Genomic DNA, 26,254 nt, shown 5'->3' on the forward strand with positions numbered 1-26,254 from the left:
GATTAGTACCCTATACTTTGGTCCTTAAACTTTAAAATATGACAATTCAGTACTTGAGCTTTCAAAACGTGCCAATTTAGTACCTACTGTTAACCAATCATTAAGTGGCAACTGAAAAGACACAAGTGCCCTTCGAGTGTCATCTAATTTTCTTAATCACCAATCAAAACATTGATAAAAAATGCACAATCCTAAATCCTTGCCTCTTCTATTAGAAAAAGTTGAGGTTACCCACTGAGACGTGACCCCAACTTCTTGAATAGAAGAGGCAAGAAGTTAGGATTGTTCATTTTTTGTCAATGTTTGGATGGTTGATGAAGAAAATTAAATGACACTTGGCACTTGTGCCTTTTCAATTGCCACTTAATAGCTTGTTAATGGATTGGTTAAGATAGGTGTTGGATTGAGTCCATTCACATATTTTAAAAATTCGGGTACTGAATTATTGCATTTTAAAATTCAGGAGCTAGTGGCACTAATGACTAGACCCAAAATACAATACAGAATACTAATTGGGAATTTTGACATATTTTTAACGCTATATACACGTGTGAATCAAGTGCCCTTCCGCTATTTACCAAGAAAAGAAAAACCTATTCCAACCAAATTAAATTAGAGAAAAGAATATTGTGAAACGCTATTCTGCCAAACACCTACTTTGGTCATTCGTTGGCTAGTTGGCCGAAGTAAATCTGCCCGTATTTCACGTATCGAGGCGCTGAGGTTTCACAAAATGTCGCTGACATTTAAACCTATGGCACCATATGAAGCAGAGGAATGGGATTGAAACCCTACCCCATTCTACCTTTCGACCTAACAAGCGGGCAGGTTCTCGACGTGCCTCCGGAGTCGGAGTTCGACAGAGCGGACGAAACGACGAATAATCTTGTAAGGTATGTTAGCTTCTCCTCGTCTTCGTGCTTTGGGGCAAGATTCTTCTGTCCTTTTTCTGAGTTGTTATTCTTCTTCGTCGTTCTATGTCGAAAACAGGGGCTCTTTACAGGGGGTGGGTTATGGATTATTAGGGGTTGGAATAAATCAATTACACTGTATCATTTCCACATAGGACTACAGCTATCTCCTCAACCATTGATTTATTTTTGGTGGCCATGGGATTACGGTTACTGGTAAAAAAAATGAAATGTTGCAGAGACCTGGTCTACGTTTTAGGTCTTTTAGAGAGAAAAATGTTACACGCAGTTGAAGCTCTCTTGTATGTTCAAATGATGGTTTCTGGTTCGTTCCGCTCTCAGAGAGTGGTGGTCAGCGTGGCAATACTGGTAGATTAGGTGTGTCGTTTGATTGAGGTCATGGCATGACTGGGCTATTAAGTGCAGGATCCCCTGTCCAAGGTTTCACAAAATTTGTCTCTAATTTATTATTGTAGAATGTAGATCAATTGAATGTTCATGCTAATTCTTTGTTAATTTTATCTTCTATTTATATTTTATAATGGGGATATGTAGTACTTTGACTTGTGATGATGGCATAAGCTCTAATTAGTTAAACGATCTTAGTTTTAGAACTTACTCATCATTTGTGGTTTATGTTTATTTTCCTTTTCTTTTTTTTTTATTATTTCTCCCCTCACCTCGCCTCGATGAGACTAGCGTCTTATTGTTGTTTCATGCCTTGAGACATTTTGGTGATCTTTCTCAAGCTATTTCTAAACACTCCAATATTTGAATTTTCTAGTTTTCCTGAGCCGACACATCAAATTTAGGTGAGTGCAATTAGGTGGCTGGAGCATCCAATTGGAGGTTGCTAAAATCCTTGTTATTTGAGAAATTTACATTACTTTGATATCCACCTGTCATATTATCTGTTGCAAAACGGGAAATTATATCCATGGACTTCACTCAATGAACCACTTTCACCAATATATTTTGTTTGGGTCTTTGTATATTTTTGCATTCCTCTCTACCCATATTGACTAAAGAATGGTTGCTCTTGCGCATCTCCATAGTATATTCCTTTTCTTATTTGATTGTAAGAAAAAGGACATGAGAAGTAGTAAGAAATGATTTAAGCACTAATAAATAATTTAATAATTTAACAGTGGATATGGCTTTAAATAGAATGGATTGGCAAAACAAGATTCATGTAGTTGACCCATATAGTTGGGATAAGGGTTGGTATAAGGATTAAGGCATTGATGATGATGATGATAATCATGAAAATAAGATTTTCTTTGATGCATTCATTTCTTTGTTCGGAGGATGGTTCACTGTAGTTCTTAATCTTTTTTCCTGAATTTGTTCATGAAAGACATGCTATAAATTAGTTTTTATCCAACATGCTATGGATGAGATTTTGATCTATCTACTGTTTACATCATTATTATAGGACTCAAAATGGACAATAGATGGTATGGTAACACACAAGAAAGAAGCACTCAAGAAAAGCGACAACGTGAAAGAGAGGAGGTAAGCGCTGTTTGAATTATGACTTATTCAAACATTACTATCTAAAAACATGGCAATGCCTTTTTAGTCAACCCTAATAGATCTGAACTTGTGTCTCTCTTCTAGCTCTTTCATCTTCTCATGAACTAACATTTAAAACCTTGATTTTAGTTGAAAGAAAGTTCCACAATCTTATTCATGTTTTTAATGATAATGTAAATATAGAATTATAGACGTGTTCAATTTTTTCTATAATCCTTTTATATTTTTGTGTGTAAAAATATATGTCACACTTACTTTTTGTTTAATGTTATACATGTGCTTGAATACTTTTTTTTTTTCAAAATTTATGTATTTTTTCATTTTTTGTATTTTTATATTTATTAATCTTTATTATTTTATTTGACATTAAAGGTTTACACATTTAACCCAAAAGTTGAACTATTTATTATTAATTTTTATATTTCATTTTTGGTCAATTCTAAATTATGTATTTCATTTTCTAATTTTTTCTATCAATAAAAATAATTCTCATTTACTACACTTTTTTTTTTTAATTTGATTAATAAAAATATCATAATTGTGTCTAATTTTTTCTACATATTTTGTAAATTTCTATATTTATTTATATTTTAAAAATTTTATTACTTAACTATGACTTCATAGGTTGATCAATTTGATTCAGATGGTTGAATTGCTAGCCATCACTTGGATAAAGAATGGTTTTGTTTTTGAGTCATTTTTAAAATATATGGGTTTATATCAAAGGCGCACTTGAGGCGTGCCTAGGCACATTTTAGGGTATGCACATCGCTTAGGTACTAGGCGTGGCCCTTTCAAAAGGCGCATGCCTAATTCGCCTAGGCGTGCGCTTGATGTGACTTGCGCCTTAGCTCAAGTGTGCGCCTTTTGAAAATTTCATGCTGTTTTGCTTTTTTTGAACCTAGCGGCTAGGATAGGAGTAGATTTATTCATGGCCCAGGTAGCCCAATTGCTGCCCCGGTCCGACTCGATCTAAGTTGGTCTTAGATAGGATTTCAGGCCTGTGGGCTTGGGTTTGGACCTAAAACACCGAGCTTGGCCTTTTTTGGGGCTGGGCTTAGGCTTTCTCAAAAAAGCCCGACCTTGAGCCCGAGCCGAGCCTGACTTGATAATGTATGATATAATAAAAATATATTGTATATAATCATATATATTTATATATAATATTTTTTCTTTATTATTCTCTTTTTTCAAGTAATAGTGAGATCTTTCTTGATTTTTTAGGTTTTGAGGCCTTTTAATATAAATAAAACAGTTTTTTTATTGAATAAAAAAAGGAAAAAAATCTTTTTCCAATTTTCTAGCTGGGCTCGGGCTTGGGCTCGGGCTTCGAGGTATATATAAGAGTTGGGCTCGGCTCAAGACCTAGGCTTGATGGTTGGGCCGGGCTTGGGTTCGGGCCTGAGTATATTCTATTTAATACAGAAACAAAGCCCAGCCCATGAACAGATCTAGATCGTAGCTCCGAGAACCCCCTATTTGCTAATGTTGTTCATTCATTCATTCTAATAAAACATCTTCTTAAAAGGTTATAAAGTTATAAAATCATTTTTTTTAATTGAGAATTAATAACTTAAGATCCTAGCATGAACTTCAGGACTTGTTTGGGCTTGCCTCGAGGGACATGGTACAAAGGCGGCTCGTAGAATCAGGAATGCAATATGTTTTACATCACTTTAGCTACTTGAAGTAATGCAATTGAAGAAAAAATGAGATTGTGGGTTTTACATGTTTGAAAATACTTTATATGTTTGATTTTATTTTTAAATTTTCATTTGAATACTCTTTACATGTTATGCTTATGTATTTTAATTTTAGATAATAAGTTTTATAAAACATTTATTTTAAAATTTATGTTTATATTTTTTATTAATATTATGTTTAATATTTTTTAATTTTTTGGCACTTTTTTTTTTGTATTTTTTGCACCCTGCTTCAAAAAGGCGCGAGCCTTAGGTGCAAATTGGCCCTTACGCTTTTTTTTTGCGCCTTGTGCTTTTAAAGCACTGGTTTATGTTGTTATGAATATTGACATAGATCTAATTAGTAGCATTTAATTGTGAAAAATAACTTAAAAATATAGGATTTAATAATAGAAAATGGGATTTAATACCTTAAGTATATGACATAATGAGAGGGGATTAAATGAGGTGGAAAGTACTAATTGAAGTTACATTTTCAACCCTTACAATTAGAAATAGATCAAATACACAAATATGGCCTATGTAGTAGCCATTAAAGCGGGCATTAAAACTATAATAAAATGACTTTTATACCCTTTCTCAAACAAAGAAATAGAGGGTAATTTTAGTCCAAAAAAAGTTTCACACTACATCCACACTTTTATATATAGTATAGATAAAAAATGATTTCTTCTTTTTGTTTCCCCCTTATCCTCTACATGAATATGATATACTGCTTAAACCAACTATCTATCGAAAGTGAAAAGAGATATAGATCATCCAAAAGAATTAGGCAATGTTGCAGTTGCCTCAAATCTGTTTTCAAAATCTATTGAGGTCTATGCATCAAATCTGTCATATCTATCCCTAACATGAAGATTTTGCTGAATCTTATATCTTTATTTTCTGCTACAATGTTATGAAAGTGAAAAGAGTTGTTAGATCTTAAGCATTTTCAAAATTCTCTCTCATTTTCTTTTTGAATGATCCTTATACTGAGTAAATTTTGGTGGTATAGTCATATGAAAATTCACTCGTTGAGGATCTGGGAGAGGATTTTCGTCTTCCAATTGAACACAGGCCTACTGAAAATCTTGACCTAGATAATGTGGAGCAAGCATCTCTGGACACACAGCTAACATCATCTAACATTGGCTTTAGGCTTCTCCAAAAAATGGGCTGGAAAGGGAAGGGCCTTGGTAAAAATGAGCAAGGTATACATTTCATTTGGCAACAAAGGGAACAACTACTTCTTATACTGCATGATTTGTTAGTGAATGCACTTTTCCTTCTACTCTATTCTAGTGAAAGTCTGTCTCTTGATATCAATCAGGAAAGGATGTAGTAAAATAACTCCCTTATTCTTCTATCCTATAAAACTGTCTCTTGTTTTTAGTCTAGAAAAACCTGTAGTTACTGATAGTAATAGCCATTGGCTCTCCTAGTGTGAGTTTTTTGAATATTGTTCTCCTAATCTGATTGGACACGAAGGTTTATTTTTGTAATGTTAGTATGTTTTTTTATAAGCTGTTAATATGCATTACCTTATTAGCTTATCTGGAATTTTTCCCTATTTTTAATTCTGTTCCTACTTTACCTTTTCTTTTGTCCATTCCTTCAAGGAATGGATGTTTTTGTAAGACATTTTTATCATATATCTGTCTTTATTTATTGTTTTTGGCAATAGTGCATGATGCCATGGTGCAAGTAGCACTCAAAGACTTGATGACTCACTGCACTTTGCTATTATAATATCCATGTTTATTTATTCTTCTTTCTGTTTCCATGATTGAAGCATCTTGTTCACTACTATGATGAAAATAACGCTTTGTTAATGGAATGAATTTTGGAAGCATTTTTCTAGTTTATTAGCTAAAGACATCAGAACAAGAGAAGAGAGAAACAGTAACCTCCAAGTTTCTCTCATACACATACATGGACCATATAAACTTGGATCACAAGATTTAGCGAAGCAACAGGCAGAATGACAACAAGGTTAGGAATGGTCACTATGAAGTCTAGTACTTTCTAGCTTAGTGACTAAAATTTCTTTGCTGCCAATAAATTAAATTAAACTATGAGACTATGGCACTCAAGGATTAAAATATCAATATGCCTGAAAACCAAACATGGGTATCGGTGTGTATCGATATGGCTGATACTAATGCTTTTTTATTTTTTCTTTTATTTTGTAATGATCAGGGAGTTGAGGAAGAGGTCTGAGACCTTTTAAATGGTTTAAAAAATCTGTGTATTGGTGTATCCAAGCTTATCTGGGTACACCGATATCGGTGTTGATACTTTAATCCTTGATGGCACTTATGACCCATGCCCTAACATCCCAAATATACTACTTATGACTGGCTTTAGAGAGATGCCATGTTATCAGCCCTAATAATGCCATTTTAGTGCTGGTAATGAAAGTTTTGATTGTAGTGATCAATCACTGAAATGCAGTTTGTTAGCAAAGGTCTTCAATTTCCATATTTTCTGCCTTTGGAGAGATCTTAAATGTCATTGCTTAGTTATGAAAATATATTAGGACTGACAAGCCCCAAAAGAAAATGGCTTCACCATCTTTCCATTGATAATATTTTTGGCTTTTTTTTTTTTTTTAATTTGTTTACAAACTAGAGAGCACCACAAGAATCCAAAGACCCCCCCCCCCGGTGCACGTGCAAAAAGATCCCAGTTTTGGCTAGACTATCTGCCACACAATTAAGATCTCTAGGGATCCACCTAAAGTAGCAATGAATGGATCACATTGAGAACATGATTAATTCTCCTAGGGTGAATTTTTGAGTTATTCATCCAACCAATTCTGATCATGTTCCTAGATTCTCCTTTCACCACCACCACCAAAGGGGGATCAAGTAGAGAAGCAGTCCTCAAACCTTCAAGGGGAGCCCTAATCTCAGCTTCAGTAGCCTCTATTACACTAATTGGCCCGCTGAGGGCCAAGATCAGATCACCGTTAGCGCTTAGAATCCGAACTCCAATACCAGCCTCACCCCTTTGATTGCTTAGGCTTCTAAAGCTGCCGTCAAACTGGAGAAAAAAAAATCAGTGGGAGGCCTAGGATGTAAACTGTTCATGTAGGCTGGAGTGAAACTGGAGGATTGCAATATTTGGAACAAATTCCTTTCCAGAGTCCTTTGCAATATGCCTCTGAAGAGCTTGTTGTCCAGCATCCAAGAGAAAACTAAGAGAAGGATTCTCCCTTTTAAGTCTTCTAGGTTTATACTTCTGCCTTTTTTTTTGATAATTGAAAATTAAATTCATTAATCAAGCAGAGTTAGACTTTACGAGCATCCCTTGGAGAGGCGCAAGGTGCAGCCTCTCTTAAGCATTACAAAAAATCAGAAAAAAGATGGCAAAGCTGTCCAAAATAACACATCCCTAGAGGACCCTTGTTTAGCAAGAGAGCTAGCCAAAGTATTTGCTGACCTGTCCATCCATTGGACTCTAAGAGTTACGTGTCTTGTTAAACATTTGACTTTAGCCTTAAAAAATCTCTTATGCAAAAATTGACAGAAGAGAACAAAGTATTTTTTTTTGACAAGGTAAAGTAATATTTATTAAGAAAAAGATACACACAGGAGGCTGAGATCAGTCCCAGAAATGGCTGACTGATCTAAAACAGCAATTACATGAGCCATCAAGAAACAGAAAATAACACATCTGATACAATACAATTACTAAATTCAGCAGTCACAGACAGCTACAAAATCAACTTGCCCACCAACTTCTGAGATAGATCCTCCGGACTAAGAGACTTGTCATTAAATACCCTTCTATTCCTCTCAGTCTAGATGCACCAGATAACCACAAATGGAATCAGCTTCCAGAGAACCTTTTCTTGCTCAAACCCTTAATCTGCCAACAGTTTAACAACTCTTTAACCGACCTTGGCATCACCAAGCCAATCTTCACAATGTTGAAGAGACGATTCCATAAATGAGCAGAAAACGGACAGTGTATACACAAATGATCAGTGGATTCAATACTGCAACCACATAAACTACAAGACAGGTCTGGGATCTGAATGCCTCTTCTCACCGGGTTTTCCTTGGAAAGACACTTATTTAGAGCCATGGTCCAAACAAGGAAGCATGCTTTTGTCGGACTGTTTGGATTCCATATTTTCCAAGCTGGGAAATCAGACCCACTCCTTCCAATCAAAGCAGCCAGGGATTTAACAGAAAACAGACCATCTGAATTCCACCTCCAAAACCATTTGTCGTCCAAATTATAATCCAGAGTGTGATTTTGGAGACATGACAGGAGATTTACTGCCTCTTCCACCTCCCAATCAAAAAGATTTCTGCGGAAAGAGGGAATCCAAAGAACTGAACCACTCGAAATGCTATAACACTCGGCAACCGAGGCCTCTTGATCTGATGCACACTGAAATAAGAGTGGGAAGGACTCAGCAAGAGGAACATCTGAGCACCAAGGGTCCTTCCAGAATTTGGTCCTATTACCATTCCCCACCCTTATTGAGACTCCCTTTACCAAATCTGAATAGGTCTTCATAATCCCTTTCCAAAGGGAACTACCCTAGTTATGAGGAGGATCCCTTGTACTCCAGTTTCCCCAACTCACACCATACTTACTAGCAATGAGAGATCTCAACCAAGCATCAGGCTCTACAGCAAATCTCCATATCCATTTACCAAGCAGAGCAGAGTTAAAATTTTTCAGCTTCCTTATGCCTAGCCCCCCCTCAGATTTCGGGAGGCAAACTTGCTCCCAACTCACCAAATGCACTTTCTTTTCCTCCTCTCAGCCTCTCCAAAGGAAGTCCCTTTGAAAATTTTCAATCTGATTTGCATCCTTCTTAGGAATATAGAACAGAGACAATAAATAGGTAGGCAAATTGGAGAGAGTGCTCTTAATCAGAGTCAACCTCCCCCCAAAAGAAAGATATTTTGCCTTCCAAGAATCCAGCTTCCTTTCCAATCTCTCAATAACTGGGTCCCAAATTGCAAAGGAACCACCACTAACCCCTAACAGGAGGCCTAGATATTTAAATGGGAGGGAACCAATCTGACAAGCCAAAATATCTGAACATTCAGCTAAGTTAGAGACTTAGCCAATTGGGATGATTTGGCTCTTCTTCCAGTTTACTTTTAGCCCTGTAATCACTTCAAACCAAGATAGGGTTCCAAGGACAAGTTCCACCTGAGAGGGAGAGGCATCCACAAAACATAGAGTATCATCTGTAAATCGAAGAATGTTCACCTTCTTTCCTCCCAACACCATAGCAAAACCAGCCCACTCTCCCGAGCTTGCAACCTTCTTGCAGAATAAAGTCAGGATTGCAGAATAAAGTCAGGATCTCCATTACACAAATAAACAGAAGAGGAGATAGGGGGTCTCCCTGCCTGAGGCCCCTGGAACTGTCAAAGAAACTTGCAGTCTGCCCATTTACCAGGACTGAAAACTTTGGAGAAGTGATACAAACTTTAATCCAATTTCTCCATTTCTGCCCAAAATTCATCTGATGCAGCACAAGGTCCACACATCTCCAATTAACATGATCATAGGCCTTCTCAATGTCAAGTTTACAAATCAAACCTGGGGAACCTTCTTTTTTCCTTGAGTGAATGAGCTCATTGGCAATAAGCACTGAATCCAACATCTGCCTCCCAGAATGAAAGCACTTTGGTTGTTTGAGATGACACTGCCGAGTACTCCTTTTAATCTTTCAGCAATCACGTTTGCCAAGATTTTATAAAAACTATGCTGAAGGCTAATCAGCGTGAAATCCCTTTATGTTGACTACACCTTCAATCTTTGGAATAAGGGTGATGAAAGTAGAGTTCAGACTTCTTTGCAAGGAACCCCTCTAAAAAAATTAGGGGTGTTTTTCAACACGTATGATTTTGTATTTTAAAACAAAAACTTGGTCAGAAAAATCATATTATTTTGCTGATGTGGCAATTGTTTTGTTTTGAAACAACAATGAAAAATTGTTTCTGTTTTGGAAAACAAATCATAACATTGGTGAACACCCTCTTGGTCCCTTAGTTTATCCACTGTTGAGAAATTACAATTGGTTCTCGTATTCTGATCTAAGGTTATCCTTTGTACTATGTCTGTATCTATGCTACATGACTTCCTATTCGTTTGGTTCCAAGGGAGAGCATATTAACATTAATTGTATTCCTTTTCTTTTATTTTTTTTTCTTTGGTGGATTATGTGCAGGAATAGTTGAACCAATAAAAGCTGGAATTAGAGATCACAAATTAGGAGTGGGGAAGCAAGAGCAAGATGACTTTTTTACTGCAGAAGAAAATGTTCGGCGTAAGAAACTTGATATAGAGTTAGAGGAGACTGAAGAGAATGCGAAGAAGCGGGAGGTATGTTACTAAAACAATTCATGTTTCTGCAAATGTTTTTTATCATCCAATATTCCAAGATTGATGCATTGCTTTTTTGAAACCTACATCTAATAGTAGAAGGCAACATGTAGCATATATGTCTTTTGACGGGAATTGTATATCATAAGGGAACAACTTTGGAGGGTCTTGAGAATTTCGTGCTGTTTTTATTACCTGGTGGCTTCTACTGCCTGCTTCGTGCACATGATGAAAATCCAGGTGATGGCAGAAAGAGAGCAAAAAATCCAAACTGAGGTGAAAGAAATACAAAAAGTGTTCTACTGTGATCTCTGCAACAAACAGTACAAATTTGCTATGGAATTTGAGGTTCATCTGAGCTCGTATGATCACAATCACAGAAAGGTAAAGTTTCCATTCAATTTATACAATGTGTAGATCTTTGTAGAATACATTGAAAACAGAAATGATGATAGATATATATTTTTTTATGATAATACTTTCTTATGACACTTGCAGCGGTTCAAAGAAATGAAAGAAATGCATAGTACTAACAATCGTGATGATCGGAAAAAACGCGAACAACTTCGCCAAGAGAGGGAGATGGCCAAGTTTGCTCAGATGTATCCATGCATATGTTTCCTTATGTTTCTAATAGTTTTTCTCTAGTTATTATCACTAAATTATTTTATTTTTTATCTCGTATTCTTTATTTTTCCTAGAGGTTTAAATGAAATCATGCTTTTGATCTCTTTAACCCCTCAATAAGGGCGGATGCCCATAAGCAACAGAAGCAACAGAACGATCAATCTGGAACAACTCCTTCAACCACGTTGAGAACTGCAACTGCACTTGCAGATCAAGATCAGCGAAAGGCATTGAAATTTGGCTTTTCCTCTAAGCCTGGTTCATCCAAGGTATGAGAAAGCAGCATATATGCTTCACAGAATTTCTTGGCCCTTTTATTGCTATTATTTGATTTATGTTGCCCGGATACTAATAATCTGACTACCAAATTAATCTGTTATGGTTGCCTTGTGCCTTGGATAATTATTTCTATTAAGGTGGTCAGGATCTATAATCTGCCTTAGCCAAGGACACACAGAAACACAGACGAACCATTCATGATGAACTAGAATCTTGTTTTACTATTCCACTCTCAGATCTACTGACACAACACGTTGCTTGCCACACTCATCTAGCCGCACGTTGAGAATGTCGGTGACCACAACACAACCAATGTTCCATATGTGCGGCTGGGTGAACATGGCCAGCTATGTGTTGTGGTCAGCAGATCTGGACTCCCACTCTATCAGGAGCCACTTCAGCCAAATTATGATATCTGAGATCTTTTACTGCTACTCAGTGTGCTTCTTTACCCCTTCTTCACATAAGGGCTATGTCCAATCAAATTGAGTGGTTAGATCTTCTAATACTACCTTGACTCACATTCATTTGGACTTCCCCCTCCACTCCCTTAAAATCGTTTACTCTCATAAGTTTATCTTTAATTAGTGCAATAAATGATCTTCCCTGAACAAGGTTAAACTTTAGTCTACTTTCTTTTTTTTTGGGTAGAAGTCTACTTTCTCTTATTTGTACCTACTAAGGTGACCCCCATGTTTCCTTTTGATTACCTTGTACTTCATGATAAAGTTGCTAAACTTACAATAGTTTTATAAAACTTGCCTTTCTATTTGACTGGCACACCAATCACTACTGGTTCGGATGAGATCTATTTTGCTTACCAGTTCTAGTTCTATGTCAACATCATCTTTTCTCTTTAACTACAGACTATTAGGCACTGAAAATGATAGCTTCAAGGTAATCTATGGTTAACCAATTTTAATCATGCCGCCATTAAATTTGTGTTGTGTATATTTTGTCTCAGTTGTACCCATTTTATGACCTTTTGTTCTGAAGCATTCCACATTGCTATTATCTGTGACTGTATTTAATTCCATTCTAGTCTAATCTACTTGACACAATAGAGTTTAGCCATTTGCACACTAGAAGCATAAGATGATTAAATCAAGTTTGACTTGAATAGTTCAAAATGAACTCAATAAGGTTTCTAAATAGGTCTTAAATAACCTAGACAAATCCTTCAAATCCGTAAGGATTTTAAAATAAAATTCTATTAAAAAGTTAAAAATTGAGGAGCAAAAAATTAGAGAATTGGGTTTCAATTGAATTTATTCAAATCCTAAAATTTAAGAATTGTATAAATCCTAAAATTTAAGAATTAAATTGTAGGATTAAAATGGTAATTGTAAGATTCAAAACCCTTGGGACACACAATTCAAATTTTAAATAATATTGTAAGTTGTAAGATTTTGACAACTATGAGTATACCTCTGTCTTGAAATTCCTTTGCCTCTTGATCTGTGTTATACAAATACAGCTAGGACAGGCTGACCAAGGTGTCAGATGCAGAATTTAGAGCAAAAGTTGAAGTATCCACCATGATAAGGCCATCTGGGTACATAGTAGGTCCAGACATTCCATGAGGCCCTACTTATGTTACCTTGGACGAGAGATAAGTTGAAGTATCCACCTGTCTTTCTCTTTAGCTTTTCAATCGTCACCTGTGGAAAAGAGATAATTTCGAATTTTGGTCTTCCTAGCATAAAGCCAAACTGGATGTGATGCACCTCTATCATGTCATGTCATATATGTAATTAGGTACATGCAAGAAGAACAACCATCGATGTTTCTGGCTTTCATATTCCTGAAAATAGCAAGGGAGATAACTAGAGTCCTTTTATTGAAAAAGGGAAAAGTCAATTAATCCCCAAATGTGTAGGCATGTTCTCACTTTTAAGTGAGTCATTGTTGCTTTTCAACTGCTATTGAGACTATACCATCATGATAGTTCATTAGTAGGCTACTGAAATGATAGTTCATTGTAGAACTTCACCAGCAGACTTGGTGAAGTTCTATTAGGGCTGTCAGCGGGTTGGTTTTGGGTCGGAACCTGGTAGAACCAGTCTCGAACCGATAAGAAAATTCGTGGACCCAGAACCGACCTAGACCCATAATTTGGGACCTAGAACCGAACCGATCGGTTTTTGGGATAATTGGGTCCAACCTGGTGGACCCGATTATAATAAGTATGTTGATAAAAAGACAAGAATGGGATGAAGATCAAAATGGGGCGGGGTCCCTATTTTTCTTAGAAGAAACCGAAGGAGAAAAGTGCACTATGTCTATGTATGAGAAATGGCAGTGAGAGAATGAGGATGTAAACCTATGTTGTGACTCATTGACTCTGTATTTTTGTGAGGAGAAAACAACGGTGAGGCCCGTGATCGTGAGAGATTGCTGACGGACGAACGAATGTATGGCGTTGACCTTTTTTTCTCTGTTTGGTGTCGGTCTTTCTCTGTTCACAGAATCATGCTTTGCTGTTCGACGTTGGAGGGCGTTGGTCGGACTTTCTTTCTCTGTTTTCTTTCCCAAGTTTCACACTTTCACTGATTCAGACTTTGCCTTTCAATGGGAAGAAACAAAAGGGGCAAGCCGCAAGTAAATGTGAAATGGCATCTCGTTAAGGTTTTGAATGAAACCCTGCCGAAATGACCATTTTAGTAGGGGTGTAAATGGACGAAATTCGAATCGGATCAGGCAATATCCGAATTCGAATCTGATTAAAAAAAATTCGATATGCGATGGATATTGAAAATTAATATTTGAATTCGAATCCGATTAAATATTCGATTCGATTCGAATTCGTCTAATTAATTATTTTAGGTAATTAATAAATATTCAAAATAAATATTTTATTTATATAACGCATATAAATATATAAATTATTTATATAATTTAATTATTATATATATAAATTATATAAAACATTTAAAAATTTTATATATTACATATAAGAATGAAATAATCGGTCGGGATTTGGATATTTATCGAATCGAATCAGGTCATCCGAATTCGATCGATTAGATATTCGAATTATCCGAATTCGATCCAATTATGTCAAATCTCGAATTCGAAATCGGATTTTCGAATACGGTTGACACCCCTACATTTTAGACATATTTTGTTTAAATATTACATGCATATAATTTATTAATTATTATGGGCAAATTTCTTAAACTACCCCTATTGTTTAGCTAAAAGAGGTGTAAATCGGGTCGTTCTGCCCGCGGCCTGGCATGGCATGACACGACCGAGCGGGCCGTGCCACCCGCGGCCCGTGGGCCAGCATGGCCGCCCAGCCCGGCTCGTGCCACGACCCATATATATTATTTATATATATATTTATATAATATTATATAATTATAATTATATAATAATATATAGTATATAATATATTAACAAAATAAATAATTTTTTTTAATTTTATTATACTGATTTATTTAATTATTGTATATATAAGCAATTGTATACACAATTCATATAAAATTAAAACTTTAAGTTTTTTGTCAATTTTTTATAAATAAATAGCTTTGGGCCCGATGCATGGCACGACCTGGCCCAAGGCTTGGCCCACGGGCCCGCACAGGCCTGGGCCGTGCTGGGCCAACCCCCAAACTTTTCACCAGGGAGGGCGACACAACTTGTAACGGCCCGTGGGCCAGCACGGCCCAGCCCGCACTTTGCGCGAGCCGTACCCAGCACGGCCCAGCCCACTTTACACCTCTATTAGCTAATTGACTAACTAAACCCATACTGTTTAACTATTGTCTTGCACTACCCCTACTGTTTCTGATAATTGACATTGTCGTTAAGTGCTGGAATGTTAAATTTGCCCTCCATTATTGCTCAAATTTTCAAAATAAAACCCAAATTTCAGGAAGATAAGTAGCAGATCGTTGTTCTGTCTCTGTCTCCATCTTCATCTCCGTCTACCAACCACACCGTCGGGGGAGCAAAATACACACTCTCTCTCTCTGCTGATAACTGGTGGCCGTGCCGCTTGTGAAAGTGGGTAAATCTCTCATATGTGAAAAATGATGCCAAGGGCGTGGCCAACCTCTAGTCTCTCTTTCATTTTTCTCTTTTATTTTTCTCTTTCTTCTTTTTCTCTTCTCACAGTTTTCGTCCCCCTGTCATCGACTTTAGCCGGGCTCTGTTCAGCTTCTTCATGGTCGCAACACCAAATAGAGCTGGCGGAAAACCTTGATCTGCTCTCCCATCTCTCCCTCTCTCTCTCTCTCTCTCTCTCTCTTGCTGTGTATAGTAATAAGCAAGTAAATGAAACTCAGAGTGCACATTGCTCTCTTGGACAGATCCTTCAAACCTTCTGTTTATGGACCCAAAGCTTATAACCTTTTCTCCATCTGCTCTTCTCCACATCATTTTCATCCTTACTCTCTTTACCTCTCCCTTCCAGCTTCTTCTGGTCTCCTCTTCGACTTCTATGCAGCTTCATGCCCAACGGCAGAAGCCATGGTGAAAAACACAGTGAGATCGGCTTCAACTGATGATCCAACAATCCCTGCAAAACTCCTCCGTTTACTGTTCCATGACTGCATGGTGGAGGTCAGTGAATCTCAACTAGCTCAAAACCTGGTTTCTAGGACAGTCCCTTTTTGTAACACTGCATTTTTACCTTGTAGGGTTGTGATGCCTCTGTGCTATTGGAAGGAAATGAGATAGAGGGATGATCTAGCCAAGCATCGCTTGGGGGATTCTAGGTGGTGGAGTTGGCCAAAGGCTTGCTTGAACTCTTCTGCCCAGAAAATGTTTCTTGTGCGGCTGCAAGAGATGCTGTTGAATTTGTACTCTCTCACCCAAATAAAATTGAAGGAATGATGGTGAAGAAACTGATGAGGCTCATCTGACACAGGCTGGAGGACCATCCATTCAGATTCCTACAGGTAGGAGAGATGGAAGAGTGTCTCCGGTTTCTAATGTGACACAAGTTGGAGGACCATCCATTCAGATTCCCTCTCCTTTCCTTCCACTGGACATTGGTGACGTTCGGTGATTTCTCACCATTTTCTTAGTGGTGTTCCGCCGCTGCTGCTGTATCAACAAATATCAACCCATTGTTAACAAAGGTTCTTCAAATGGCATTGTTCCTTTCGTCCTTTTTGTCGCTCATCCACCAATACTCCGGCGCCGAGCATCTCAGAAAGCTAGGCAGAAGATCGAAGGACAGATCTACCGAACAGTGTTGTGGCTTCCGAATTGAAGAGGCAAGATGCTCTGAAGGTGAAGAAAAAACGGATGGTTCAGATGTCTGTTAGTCTTTTCCAGTCGACTGACCGGATGGCCTTCTGTCATTGCCATGGTTGGGAACTAGTTTGGAAAGTAAAAGTGGTCTTTTCCAAGTCGACTGGTGTTCCTCGAATTCCCTGTTGTGGTGTCAGAGTCTGATATCGTAGCTATGGTATAGAGTAAGATCCCTGCCATTGCCGTGATCGGAAGTTCCTGGATGGGCCCTAATTGGCTCGGTTTGCCGCTGCTGAAAGGAAGAAGAGGGTGAAGGAGAAGAAGGGAGAGGGAGAGGACGAAGGGTAAAATTGGATTTTTAAAAAAGTTTACATGTCACGTGGTGTCACGTGTGTATGGGTTTTAATGGAACATTAACAGACACTAACGGCAAGGGTAGGGCTAGTCAATTGTCAGAAACAGTAGGGGTGGTGCAAGACAATAGAGTTAAACAGTAAGGGTAAGGGTATAGTTAGTCAATTAGCTAAACTGTAGGGTAGTTTAAGAACTTTTCCCTATATATAATTATATATAGGCTTGGTTTGGGACATGGTGGACCTGGTTCCGACCCGATAATAATCGGGAAAAAAATATTAGGAATTGGAACCAACCCATTGGGACAAGACCTGGAACCAGAACTGGTCTAATCGGTCTGGAACCATCGGGTCAGACCCAACCCAACAGCCCTAAGTTCTATAATAATACTACAATACTACCATGATGGTTTTGTAAATGTCTAGTTTGAAAAATGTTTTTTTTTTTTTTTCACTTTGCTTCAAGATGGTTTAAATCATGGAAGCAGCTGGGTACTGTTGAATCAAAATATAAAAATTGAGAGAACTACGTGCTGTTTCTTAGAACCTTTTTGCATATCGGATTCACTGGGATCTTCCATGCACCATTAATAACTTCCCTTTCACCCCTTTTCCCCTTGGGCTGGTTGCGGGATTTGTTTCCGCGTCAACATTGGAACAAACCAGCTAATACACCAACGAGCCAGCCCTCGGTTGGTGGTTCTACTTGGTACTCTTTATATGCAGTTGTTGGTATATTTTTTTAATCTGTCTCGAGTGTTACAGTAAATTGTTGCTTTTATTTTTCAGCTGGATAATTATTGAAGCCTTTAAGGGTGAAAGTCTTATTTTTGAGCTGTAAATATCATGTTGACATATTTTTTACGTTTGAAGTGATGGTGATATTTATTCCTGTACAATTAATTCTTCATCAATTTCTCATCCGAACTTGTTTCAATTACATCTGATATTTTAGAGCTTGTGAAGTGAGGATAATGTTGCTTCCAACTAATAGTCACTGTATTAATTTTCATCAGAACTCATTCGGCAACGCTGCAAAGAAATCAAGAGTACCTGTAAAGCCAACGGTGTCCTCAGTTTTTGGTAATGACAGCGATGAGGAATAGTCAAATCTGTCTATTACTGAACAACTAAAAAACATGGTGGAGACTGAACCTTTTAGTGTTGTCGAGGATCATATTTGAATGAATTAGATGTACTTTTAGCATTTTACTTAATTCCTTACTCGCAGAATTGTTCGTTCATGCGGTAATGTAAATTAAAATTATTTATGTTATGACCTCGGATGTTTGCTCGGAGCCTCGGACTTCACACTGATTGTCGGACACTTGTTTGTGGAAGTTTAAACTTGTTCTAGACGGTGTGTGCTTGTGAATTTCAGTCTTTCAGATGATGTTGCCTGACAACTGATAAATGCTACTTGTATCCCAGTTCACCTTCGCTGCATACTTTAAGGTATTCAGCTGTACGCTATCAAAAAGCATGGGCAAGTGACTGAATACTTTCATGTTGAACTTGAACTTGTGCATAGAGTGCTTAGATGTGGACGGGATCGGCTGCCCACAAAGTGCGCCCCTCACGGCCCATCCCATCCGTGCATTGGGAATATCTCCCAATGACAAGCACGGGAGATGTTTCCAGTGCACGGAGGGGATGCGCTTTGGGCAGCCGATCCAATCATGGATGCAATGTACTTGTATCATGGTTGGCCTAGCATTACCATTTTTACCAAACCACTTCAGGGGTCCTGAAATAGATCAGACCCCGAAACATTTAATATGAGGGGGCCAATACGATACATATCGGATGCATTCACTCTATGGTGTACCCATAACCCTGAGGACCATGTGACATGTGAATAATCTAGAATTTTATTTCTTTCGAACAGTTATCGTAGTTTGAAGCTTGAGGCCTTGAGATGAATAGCTACACAACTGTGATCCTCCGTCCAAAATGGGCATTTGAAGGGATAGATAGTGTCCCACAAGTCGCAATTAGTATGGTTCTTTGTATAGGATTGTTTCTGGTATTTGCTTATTTGCATTTGTATTATCAATCGCTAGTTGCAACTGGCATTTGATAACCAAATTCCTTCGAGTTAAAGAAATGGTCTTTGGCTTTGGAATTTAGTAGAAGGAGCGTGAAACACTACCGTCCTTGAGGCTTGGAAAATCATTGCCGTTATGCCCTCGTGCTAGGAATCGAGCACAAATCAAGGGCACATCAGCATTCAGCTATAGCTCTATATCGACCCTATTTTTATTGGATTTTGATAACCCTCTGGATCGAGATAATCGGATCTAATTGATCGGATTCTGATCAACCCAAGGTGTATCGGTGCTTTTTTTTATGTTTTATTTATTTATTTTTTCAAAACCAGTTTAGAGTCGGTTTAAGTCCCAGCTACCCTCAACCATGGTCTGACCTGCTACAACCCCTGTAGAGGTGTATCAGAAAGTCACTGGTATGATACGTATTGGCCGATACTAGCCGGTATTTTGAACCTTGGATCAACCAATCCCCCCTATCCGATCCAACATAATATTTACTTATAAAAGACATGCATATGTTAATATATTTGTTTATAAATGTGTTTATATTGCAATTTTTGTAATATTTTTTTTATAAAAATACATGTATATATTAATATATATGATGGAAATAGTTGAAAAAATACTTATAATTTTTAAAATTTTTCATAATTCAAGTCGGGATCAGACTTGGATATCTGACATCCTTGATGGATTCAGACTCAAATTGCCATTTGTGAGATCTGATTGAATTTTTGGATTGGATCGAGCTTAGATATACCTTGATTAATCCGGTCTGTATGATCTGTCCGTATGCATCCCTACATTCAGCCATGCCCTTCTCAACTCAAAATAAATACATGGGGCCCGCCCCATGAATTTAATACTGGCATGGAACCTCATCATTGGTTCCACAACGCGGTGAACAGCTAAAGCATTCAATTAAACCTTACTCCATAAACATAGATGTGCTGGTTTGAAATCATGTTGGCATTAAGAGGTTAAATTGTAACATAAAAATACTTGAGAATTAAGGCCCCGTTCATTTTTTGGTAAATGAGGGAATGCAAGTTGGCGTGTCCCATGGAAAATAAAAGAAACATGAATTCAAGTATCGGTATTATGCTTTGTTCACTTTTCAGTAAATCATTTACTTGGATAAATGCACCTATCCAGATAGGCATGTGTTTCCTGAAAAACATTTACCTGAATAAATGCATTTACTAGTGTTCTTTTGGTTCGTACAAAATTATATAATGACTCTTTTTTCCATAAAAGTATCATTATTAAAGAAACAATATTGTCCTATCATGTGTCAGCAATTTTCCCTTTTAAATAAGAAATTTATTTATCCAAATCTTAAAGGGTATTATTTATTAAGTCATTTGAGAATCATTCTTTTTTGTAAGACCCACTTGTAACTATAAAAATATAATACTATTCATTGGTCTTGAAATTATATTATCAATTGAATTTTAATAAGTTGATTGATAATAGGCCAATATGAAACCCACATGATGCATATGACGTTAATGACGCATGGATGGACTTTGCTCAAATGGGAAACAAGGTATTTACATGAGGTTCTTCAAGAACACGTGTTAAGATGCTTTCCAAATGGAGATCTTATGTTTTCATAAATGCATAGGACTCTCAAAAACAAGGGTTTATTAAAAGATTCCAAATTTGTGAGTGTGGAATAACATTTGGATAGCTTTTTACTATTATATGCCACAACGTTTGAAAGGCGGATAAGGTCATGTTGAAACTTGAAAAGAAGCTCTTTGAGAACATTTCCTATACATTGCGTGATAATGAGAAATAGACTTCTTGTTCTTATTCTACTATGTGATTCACAAGTCACAACATCACCGATTCACCGTCACACAATTGTCTCACCGTTTTATCTCTTTCATCCATTTGTTTTCAGAATTCATTGATCAGACTGCAGTCACTGAGGTAAATTTACCAAAGATAGTGCGTTGGGTTCTTACACTAACCAGCAACAGTGGCCGATAATCAAGATGATGACTGCATGCTGATACCATGCTGACACCATGCTGACTTATTTCGGTCCTATTGGGATAGGAAACCTCACATGGACTGAAACTGAACTTTTGTCACTCCTACAGACCTTGCGGCTGTTGGCCAGTTCTATGGGGTGTATGGATTTAATGGTGGAGGAGACTCTGAATCTATTATCAACTGGGTCAGTAATAGGACTAAACATCCATGTGAGCATAGACATCAGATGAGGAGAGTTAATTGACCGAAACCTTACTGACCATTATACTTTCATTCTCTATCAATAAAATTTCTCTAATCCAATCACTAAAATAAACATACAGAAAAGTTAGTATTGATTATGGAAAGCCCATCTCACCTTGTCACACGTGCAAGATAAATCATCCATAATAACTAAGCATTATATTAAAATTAAAATTTTGAATAGCTAGAGGCCTAGAGCATTGGTTATGCAAACAACAAATACAGCGGAGCCATATGTGCTTTTCTTTAAAACGGCTAACATGGTCCAACGGTCAATTTTACAATGCCAAAATACCAGCTCCTGGGAATAGCCACGACCCGAGTTAACTATAGGTTGTATTGGAGAATGGGTGGTCACACTAATAGTTCTGAGATAATCAATGGCAACGGTTCCTTGGAGGCAAAGTACCTCCTATCATGAGGAGTGTCTGTGGCACCAACATGGTGCTCGTCCCAATGTAGCCTCTCCAATAATTAATTAACAATGGGCACAAAACTAAAAGGGTAGCAGTGGCAATTAAAAACTGTTGGAGTATTAAAGAATAATAGGAGACAATATTTCATTAAGCCAAGGATAAGAGCTACTCTCCCCCTCAATTTTTTTGTTCTGCAAATAACCTACATTATCCAACTACACTCAGGACTTAGCTCCTTTAGCAATTTCTCTTGACGCACAATCAAGAGTTTTCTTTAATGTATAACTCCCCTTCTTATTCTTGTTTGGAGTGAGTCTATACAGTGAGACTCCTCCAGACACATTTTCTGTACTAGACAAGTCATCCAGGCTCCTTGGCCATAATTTGACACTAGAGGAGTTTCACCCTCTCAAGGCCTAAATCTGTCTATTTATGCTCTGTGCAACACAAACTTAGCCATCACGTTGGTTACTTTTCAAAATCTGGATCTCAAGTTTACTTTGATGGAACCTAATTAACCCTACCCATCCCCCATACTTTCAAAGCCAATACATGTGCAATACTACCCAATTGACACAAGTTTTAGGTGTTTTTTAGGAGTCGGGAGAATATTGCTATTTACACCTGAAACTAATAAGATAACTGGTTAACCCCCTTTAATGAATTTGATTATGCCTCTAATAGGTCTACTTGTGTCTGACATTTTGCTCTGATTAAAAAGTGATTGAATCACTACATATCACTTGGTAAGTGTGTAAAACAACTGTATCCTTTAATCTTTTAACCTTTTAAAGCTTTCACAATGACAAGCTAATTAGACTTCACAAGCACCAGACCACCTTAGACTTTCCTAGAGAGCTGTTGACGCCCATATTCCAGCCATCTGGATTAATTGCTATGAAAGGTAAAGATCACATAGTACCAAGATAAGGATTATCAGGAGAATCTCTAGTCATTTCCCTATAAGAAAGATGCATCCCTGCAGCCCTGCCCTACAATCACCTAATACCCCCAATCCTCATATACAATTTCTACCTTAGAAGATAAGATGGCCCTTCCTAGGGTCTCCTTGGTTCCAATAAGAACCAAAGAAAGATTTTTTTTTTCTTTTTTATTTTTGAAAGTTAAGAGTTCAAGAATCAAGAACATTAGGATTACTTCAAAAAGGAAGGCCTATATATTTGAGAGGTAAATCCATGATCTCACACCCTAATATTCTAGCATACGAGCAAGCAAAGCTTACCAATGCTTACCTTGCACCAAAAGACCCAGAAATAACTCGAACAATCTAACAGAAGTATGAAATGCTTTGCTTGAACATGTATATAATCAGTTTAAAATGTTAAGATGTCCTGGAAACAAAATAAACATTTAAAATAAGTGAACCCAAAGTGGGCTGAAATGCATAGACATGCTTCAATTTGAAGAAAAGAAATTAATGAGGAAGAAGAGAAAGACATAATTAACTTTGATAAATGAGGAAACGTTATGACCTTTGACAAATGAAATGAAGGTGCCCAATTTCGCAAGACAATTAGGTCAAAAACCTTTTTGGTAAATAAACTTTCTCAAATTGAGGCAAAGGGCAATCATAGGGTAGAAAGGAAAACTACCATAAGTCATCTAAACAACAAAGAATTGGGTCAATTGAAAATATAATAACAAAACCAGAATGTCATTATTTAGTACTGCAAACCATATGACTTCTGAAACAACTGGTTCTTCATAATCCCAATAGATGCATCTTCTCCGTTCCAGTAGATATGTTGTTGACCTGTAACCTCTTCAAGCAAATATTTCTTGCATACAAGAAATTATCTGCCTAACCTCCTAAACAAGACCAATTGAAAACCACATAGAAATGTTTGACTAGAAAATTATAAATACCCTGTCGAATCTAAGGCATGCATTTCAAGGACAAGGAAACGAAATTACAGAAGAATATACAAATAAACAACTGCAACTATGTAAACGAAACTAGACACTGCTAAGAAAGAACTATGTAAACTAAACATTTAGCCCAAATCCTCTGCTTCAATTTCTCCAACTCTATTTATCAAACCATAAACTACATAGTTGAAACGAACATGTATTGAACATAGACACCGGGAAAAAAATGTTATTTTTGAACTGTTTGTTCTAGGACGTCGCTTAAACAAAGAAATTCAAACTGTCGCAGCTTGCAACAATATTAAACAAGGATCATGGACCAAGAAAGTTAATAAATAAGCAGATTGCCGAAGACTTACAAATGGTAGCCCGCATCCAAGAAAGACTCCTGTCAACTTCCCATCGATTTCAGCTCTTCTATCACTGATTTGATCTGGTCTTGTATCAACTCAATCCGCTTCAAATAAACCTCCAGTTCCAAAATTTGCTGCTTCCTCCACTTCTCATCAACCATGTCCTCTTTAGAAATGTTAATGGAATTACCCACAAAACTCAAAGGAAGCGGATTCAACGCCTGACCAGCATATCCTCCAGCGTTTGAAGGTCCACTGATGGCGCAATAGAGCAATTCTTTAAACAGAGGTGAGAGGCAACTCCTCACCGTATCTTCGATAACATTGTGGACCGAAGAAGTTCCTTGATAGTTGGCTAAGTTATCCTCCGGCCCCCTTTTACGAGACCGCTTTCGGGATCTCGGAGTCGGGACCGCCTTCTCAGAATTATTAGTATCGAGACCATTGTTGTTAGTATTGCTATTGTCGTCAAGATTGCGGATGTTCTTGTTGTTGTGGTGGTTGTTGTTATTGTTATGAGGGTTTCCTTCATCATCTTCCAATCCGCCTTCGTCGACCCCTCCTCTTCTAGCGGCAACGCCGCTCCAGATCTTGCGAGAGATCTCAAACGTAGCCTGATCGTGGGGACTCTTGAAGGAGAAATCTTTACCAGAGCTGATCCGACTGACGACGTTCCTATATTTCTTCTTCAACCTCCTGAGTTTCTCGACGAGCTGGTTCTTGTTGAAATCGAGCTGTAATCGAGTCTTGATTTGGTCATAGAAGGGAGCCGTGTCATGGTGATGCGAGGAATTTTGCTTTCCTCGCTGTATCGTGTATTCGAGAAAGCCCTGTAGGAGGCCGATCTCGTCTTCGTCAGTCCACAATCGCTGGAACAGACGGCGAGAGTCATCGAAAACGGCGGGTTTCTTCTCTTTTGTTGCAGCGGAGGCTTCGGTGGTCCGTTGACGCTTGGGGTCGGGAGACGTGTCGGTAACAGGTGGAGTTTCGAGGACGGAGCAATTCGGAAAGGTACCAGTGATGGTGGTAGCAGTGGGGGCGGGGGCAGGGGCAGGGACGGAGGTGGAGGTGGTAGGGTTTTCAATAGGGGCGGTAGAAGGCGTGCCCTTGTTTGTGTTGTGTTGGGATGAAGAAGAGGTGGAAGGAGGAGAAGGAGAGTGGAGATCCTCTTCTTCTTCTTCCTCTTCTTCTTCTTCTTCTTCTTCTTCTTCTTCTTCTTCTTCCTCCTCCTCCTCCTCCTCATCTTCTTCTTCGTCATCATCTTCGTCGTCATCTTCGAGTTGATGTGTAGTCAAGTCATCCTCATCTTCTTCGCTCTCTTCTTCGTCGAGCTCTTTTCCTTCTCCTTTTTGGCAGATATTTTGCTCTTCTTCTTTGGAAGCCATCTTCTTCTTCTTCTTCTTCTGCTCCGGCTATCAATTGGGACTCGGGAGGTGGTCGTGGTGTTCCGTCATCTGATATATTTAATTAATTTTGAGAGGAGAAGAAAACAGAAACGGCAACGGCATTGGAATTTGGAATTTTGGAAGGGGTTTACGAATCACTAATTCAATTTGCTCTAGAGTTGGGCCTTGGGGGGTGATGGGCCGAAAGCCCAAAAGGGAAGGCAGGTCAGCCTCAGGCTCAGCTCATGGTCTGATTGGGCTAAATTACACATAGGATGCATTGGGGGTACTTATCTTAAATTTTCAATTGCAATATTTGAGTATCCGGAGGCTGAGTTTGGAAGGAGTACAAATACATATATGTTATGCTGCATTTGTACTCTTTCCAAATTAGACATAAATTCTCAAAAATAGACATTTGAGTTCATCCATCAATATTCCATAATACTAAAAATACCCTTTTCATGTATTTTTGAGATGATTTCCAGGTTATCAAATATCTCCTCACAATGTTTTCATATGAACAGCAAATAACAAACTCAAATTTTCTGACAAGGGCATTTTCTGGTGTTGATTTTACTCTCAAAAATCCATGAAAACATATTTTTGACATTACATAATGTTTAACTGATAGAAATACCAACGGATGAACTCAAATATCTATTTGTGAGAGTTCAAAGTAGTAAGTATTGCAATTGAAAATTCAGGACCCGAAGATATAAATATCTATATCTAATTTACCCTAATCCTAATAGCAAATGCAATGAACACATCCCTGATTCTCTAGTCTGCTCACCGACAAGTCTCTTACATAATACATTGTAATGTAATGCCATTGTTGTTTTTTAAATGGCATAATCACAACCGCCCTAGCTTTTACCTAAATAATTATTATTATTATTTTTTTTTTATGGAATTATTGGTTGACTGTTTCCAACTCTGATTAATATCAG

At 37.7% G+C, this 26,254-nt stretch overlaps 2 protein-coding genes across 8 annotated transcripts; one reads left to right on the forward strand and one right to left on the reverse strand.

Moving 5' to 3' along the window:
* The first annotated feature begins 644 nt into the window (after positions 1 to 644).
* On the forward strand, positions 645 to 18,257 carry LOC104586035 (uncharacterized). 7 transcript variants are annotated; one of them, XR_016085701.1, is made up of 9 exons: positions 1,205 to 1,352; positions 2,347 to 2,426; positions 5,148 to 5,343; positions 10,341 to 10,495; positions 10,736 to 10,879; positions 10,994 to 11,097; positions 11,244 to 11,391; positions 15,822 to 15,970; positions 16,048 to 17,955. XR_016085701.1 is itself a non-coding variant. In XM_010243125.3 (8 exons), exons 2-8 carry the CDS (start codon positions 2,355 to 2,357, stop codon positions 18,063 to 18,065), a joined length of 909 nt encoding a protein of 302 aa, XP_010241427.1. In that variant the 5' UTR covers positions 645 to 893; positions 2,347 to 2,354; the 3' UTR covers positions 18,066 to 18,257. The 7 variants fall into 7 exon arrangements, 6 of the variants coding, with proteins under 6 accessions (XP_010241427.1, XP_088760022.1, XP_010241428.1 ...); XM_010243125.3 differs by lacking the exons at positions 1,205 to 1,352; positions 15,822 to 15,970; positions 16,048 to 17,955 and adding exons at positions 645 to 893; positions 17,976 to 18,257; XM_088903896.1 differs by lacking the exons at positions 1,205 to 1,352; positions 15,822 to 15,970; positions 16,048 to 17,955 and adding exons at positions 651 to 888; positions 17,976 to 18,257 and having other exon boundaries at positions 5,291 to 5,343.
* Positions 18,258 to 23,703: 5,446 nt separating this feature from the next.
* On the reverse strand, positions 23,704 to 25,411 carry LOC104586036 (putative transcription factor At3g04930). Its single transcript, XM_010243128.3, has one exon. It carries the CDS (start codon positions 25,299 to 25,301, stop codon positions 23,955 to 23,957), a length of 1,347 nt encoding a protein of 448 aa, XP_010241430.1. The 5' UTR covers positions 25,302 to 25,411; the 3' UTR covers positions 23,704 to 23,954.
* Positions 25,412 to 26,254: the final 843 nt, after the last annotated feature.

The sequence above is a fragment of the Nelumbo nucifera genome, chromosome 4, assembly GCF_055504915.1.
Source record: "Nelumbo nucifera cultivar China Antique chromosome 4, China Antique-T2T, whole genome shotgun sequence".
Lineage (NCBI taxonomy): Eukaryota > Viridiplantae > Streptophyta > Magnoliopsida > Proteales > Nelumbonaceae > Nelumbo > Nelumbo nucifera.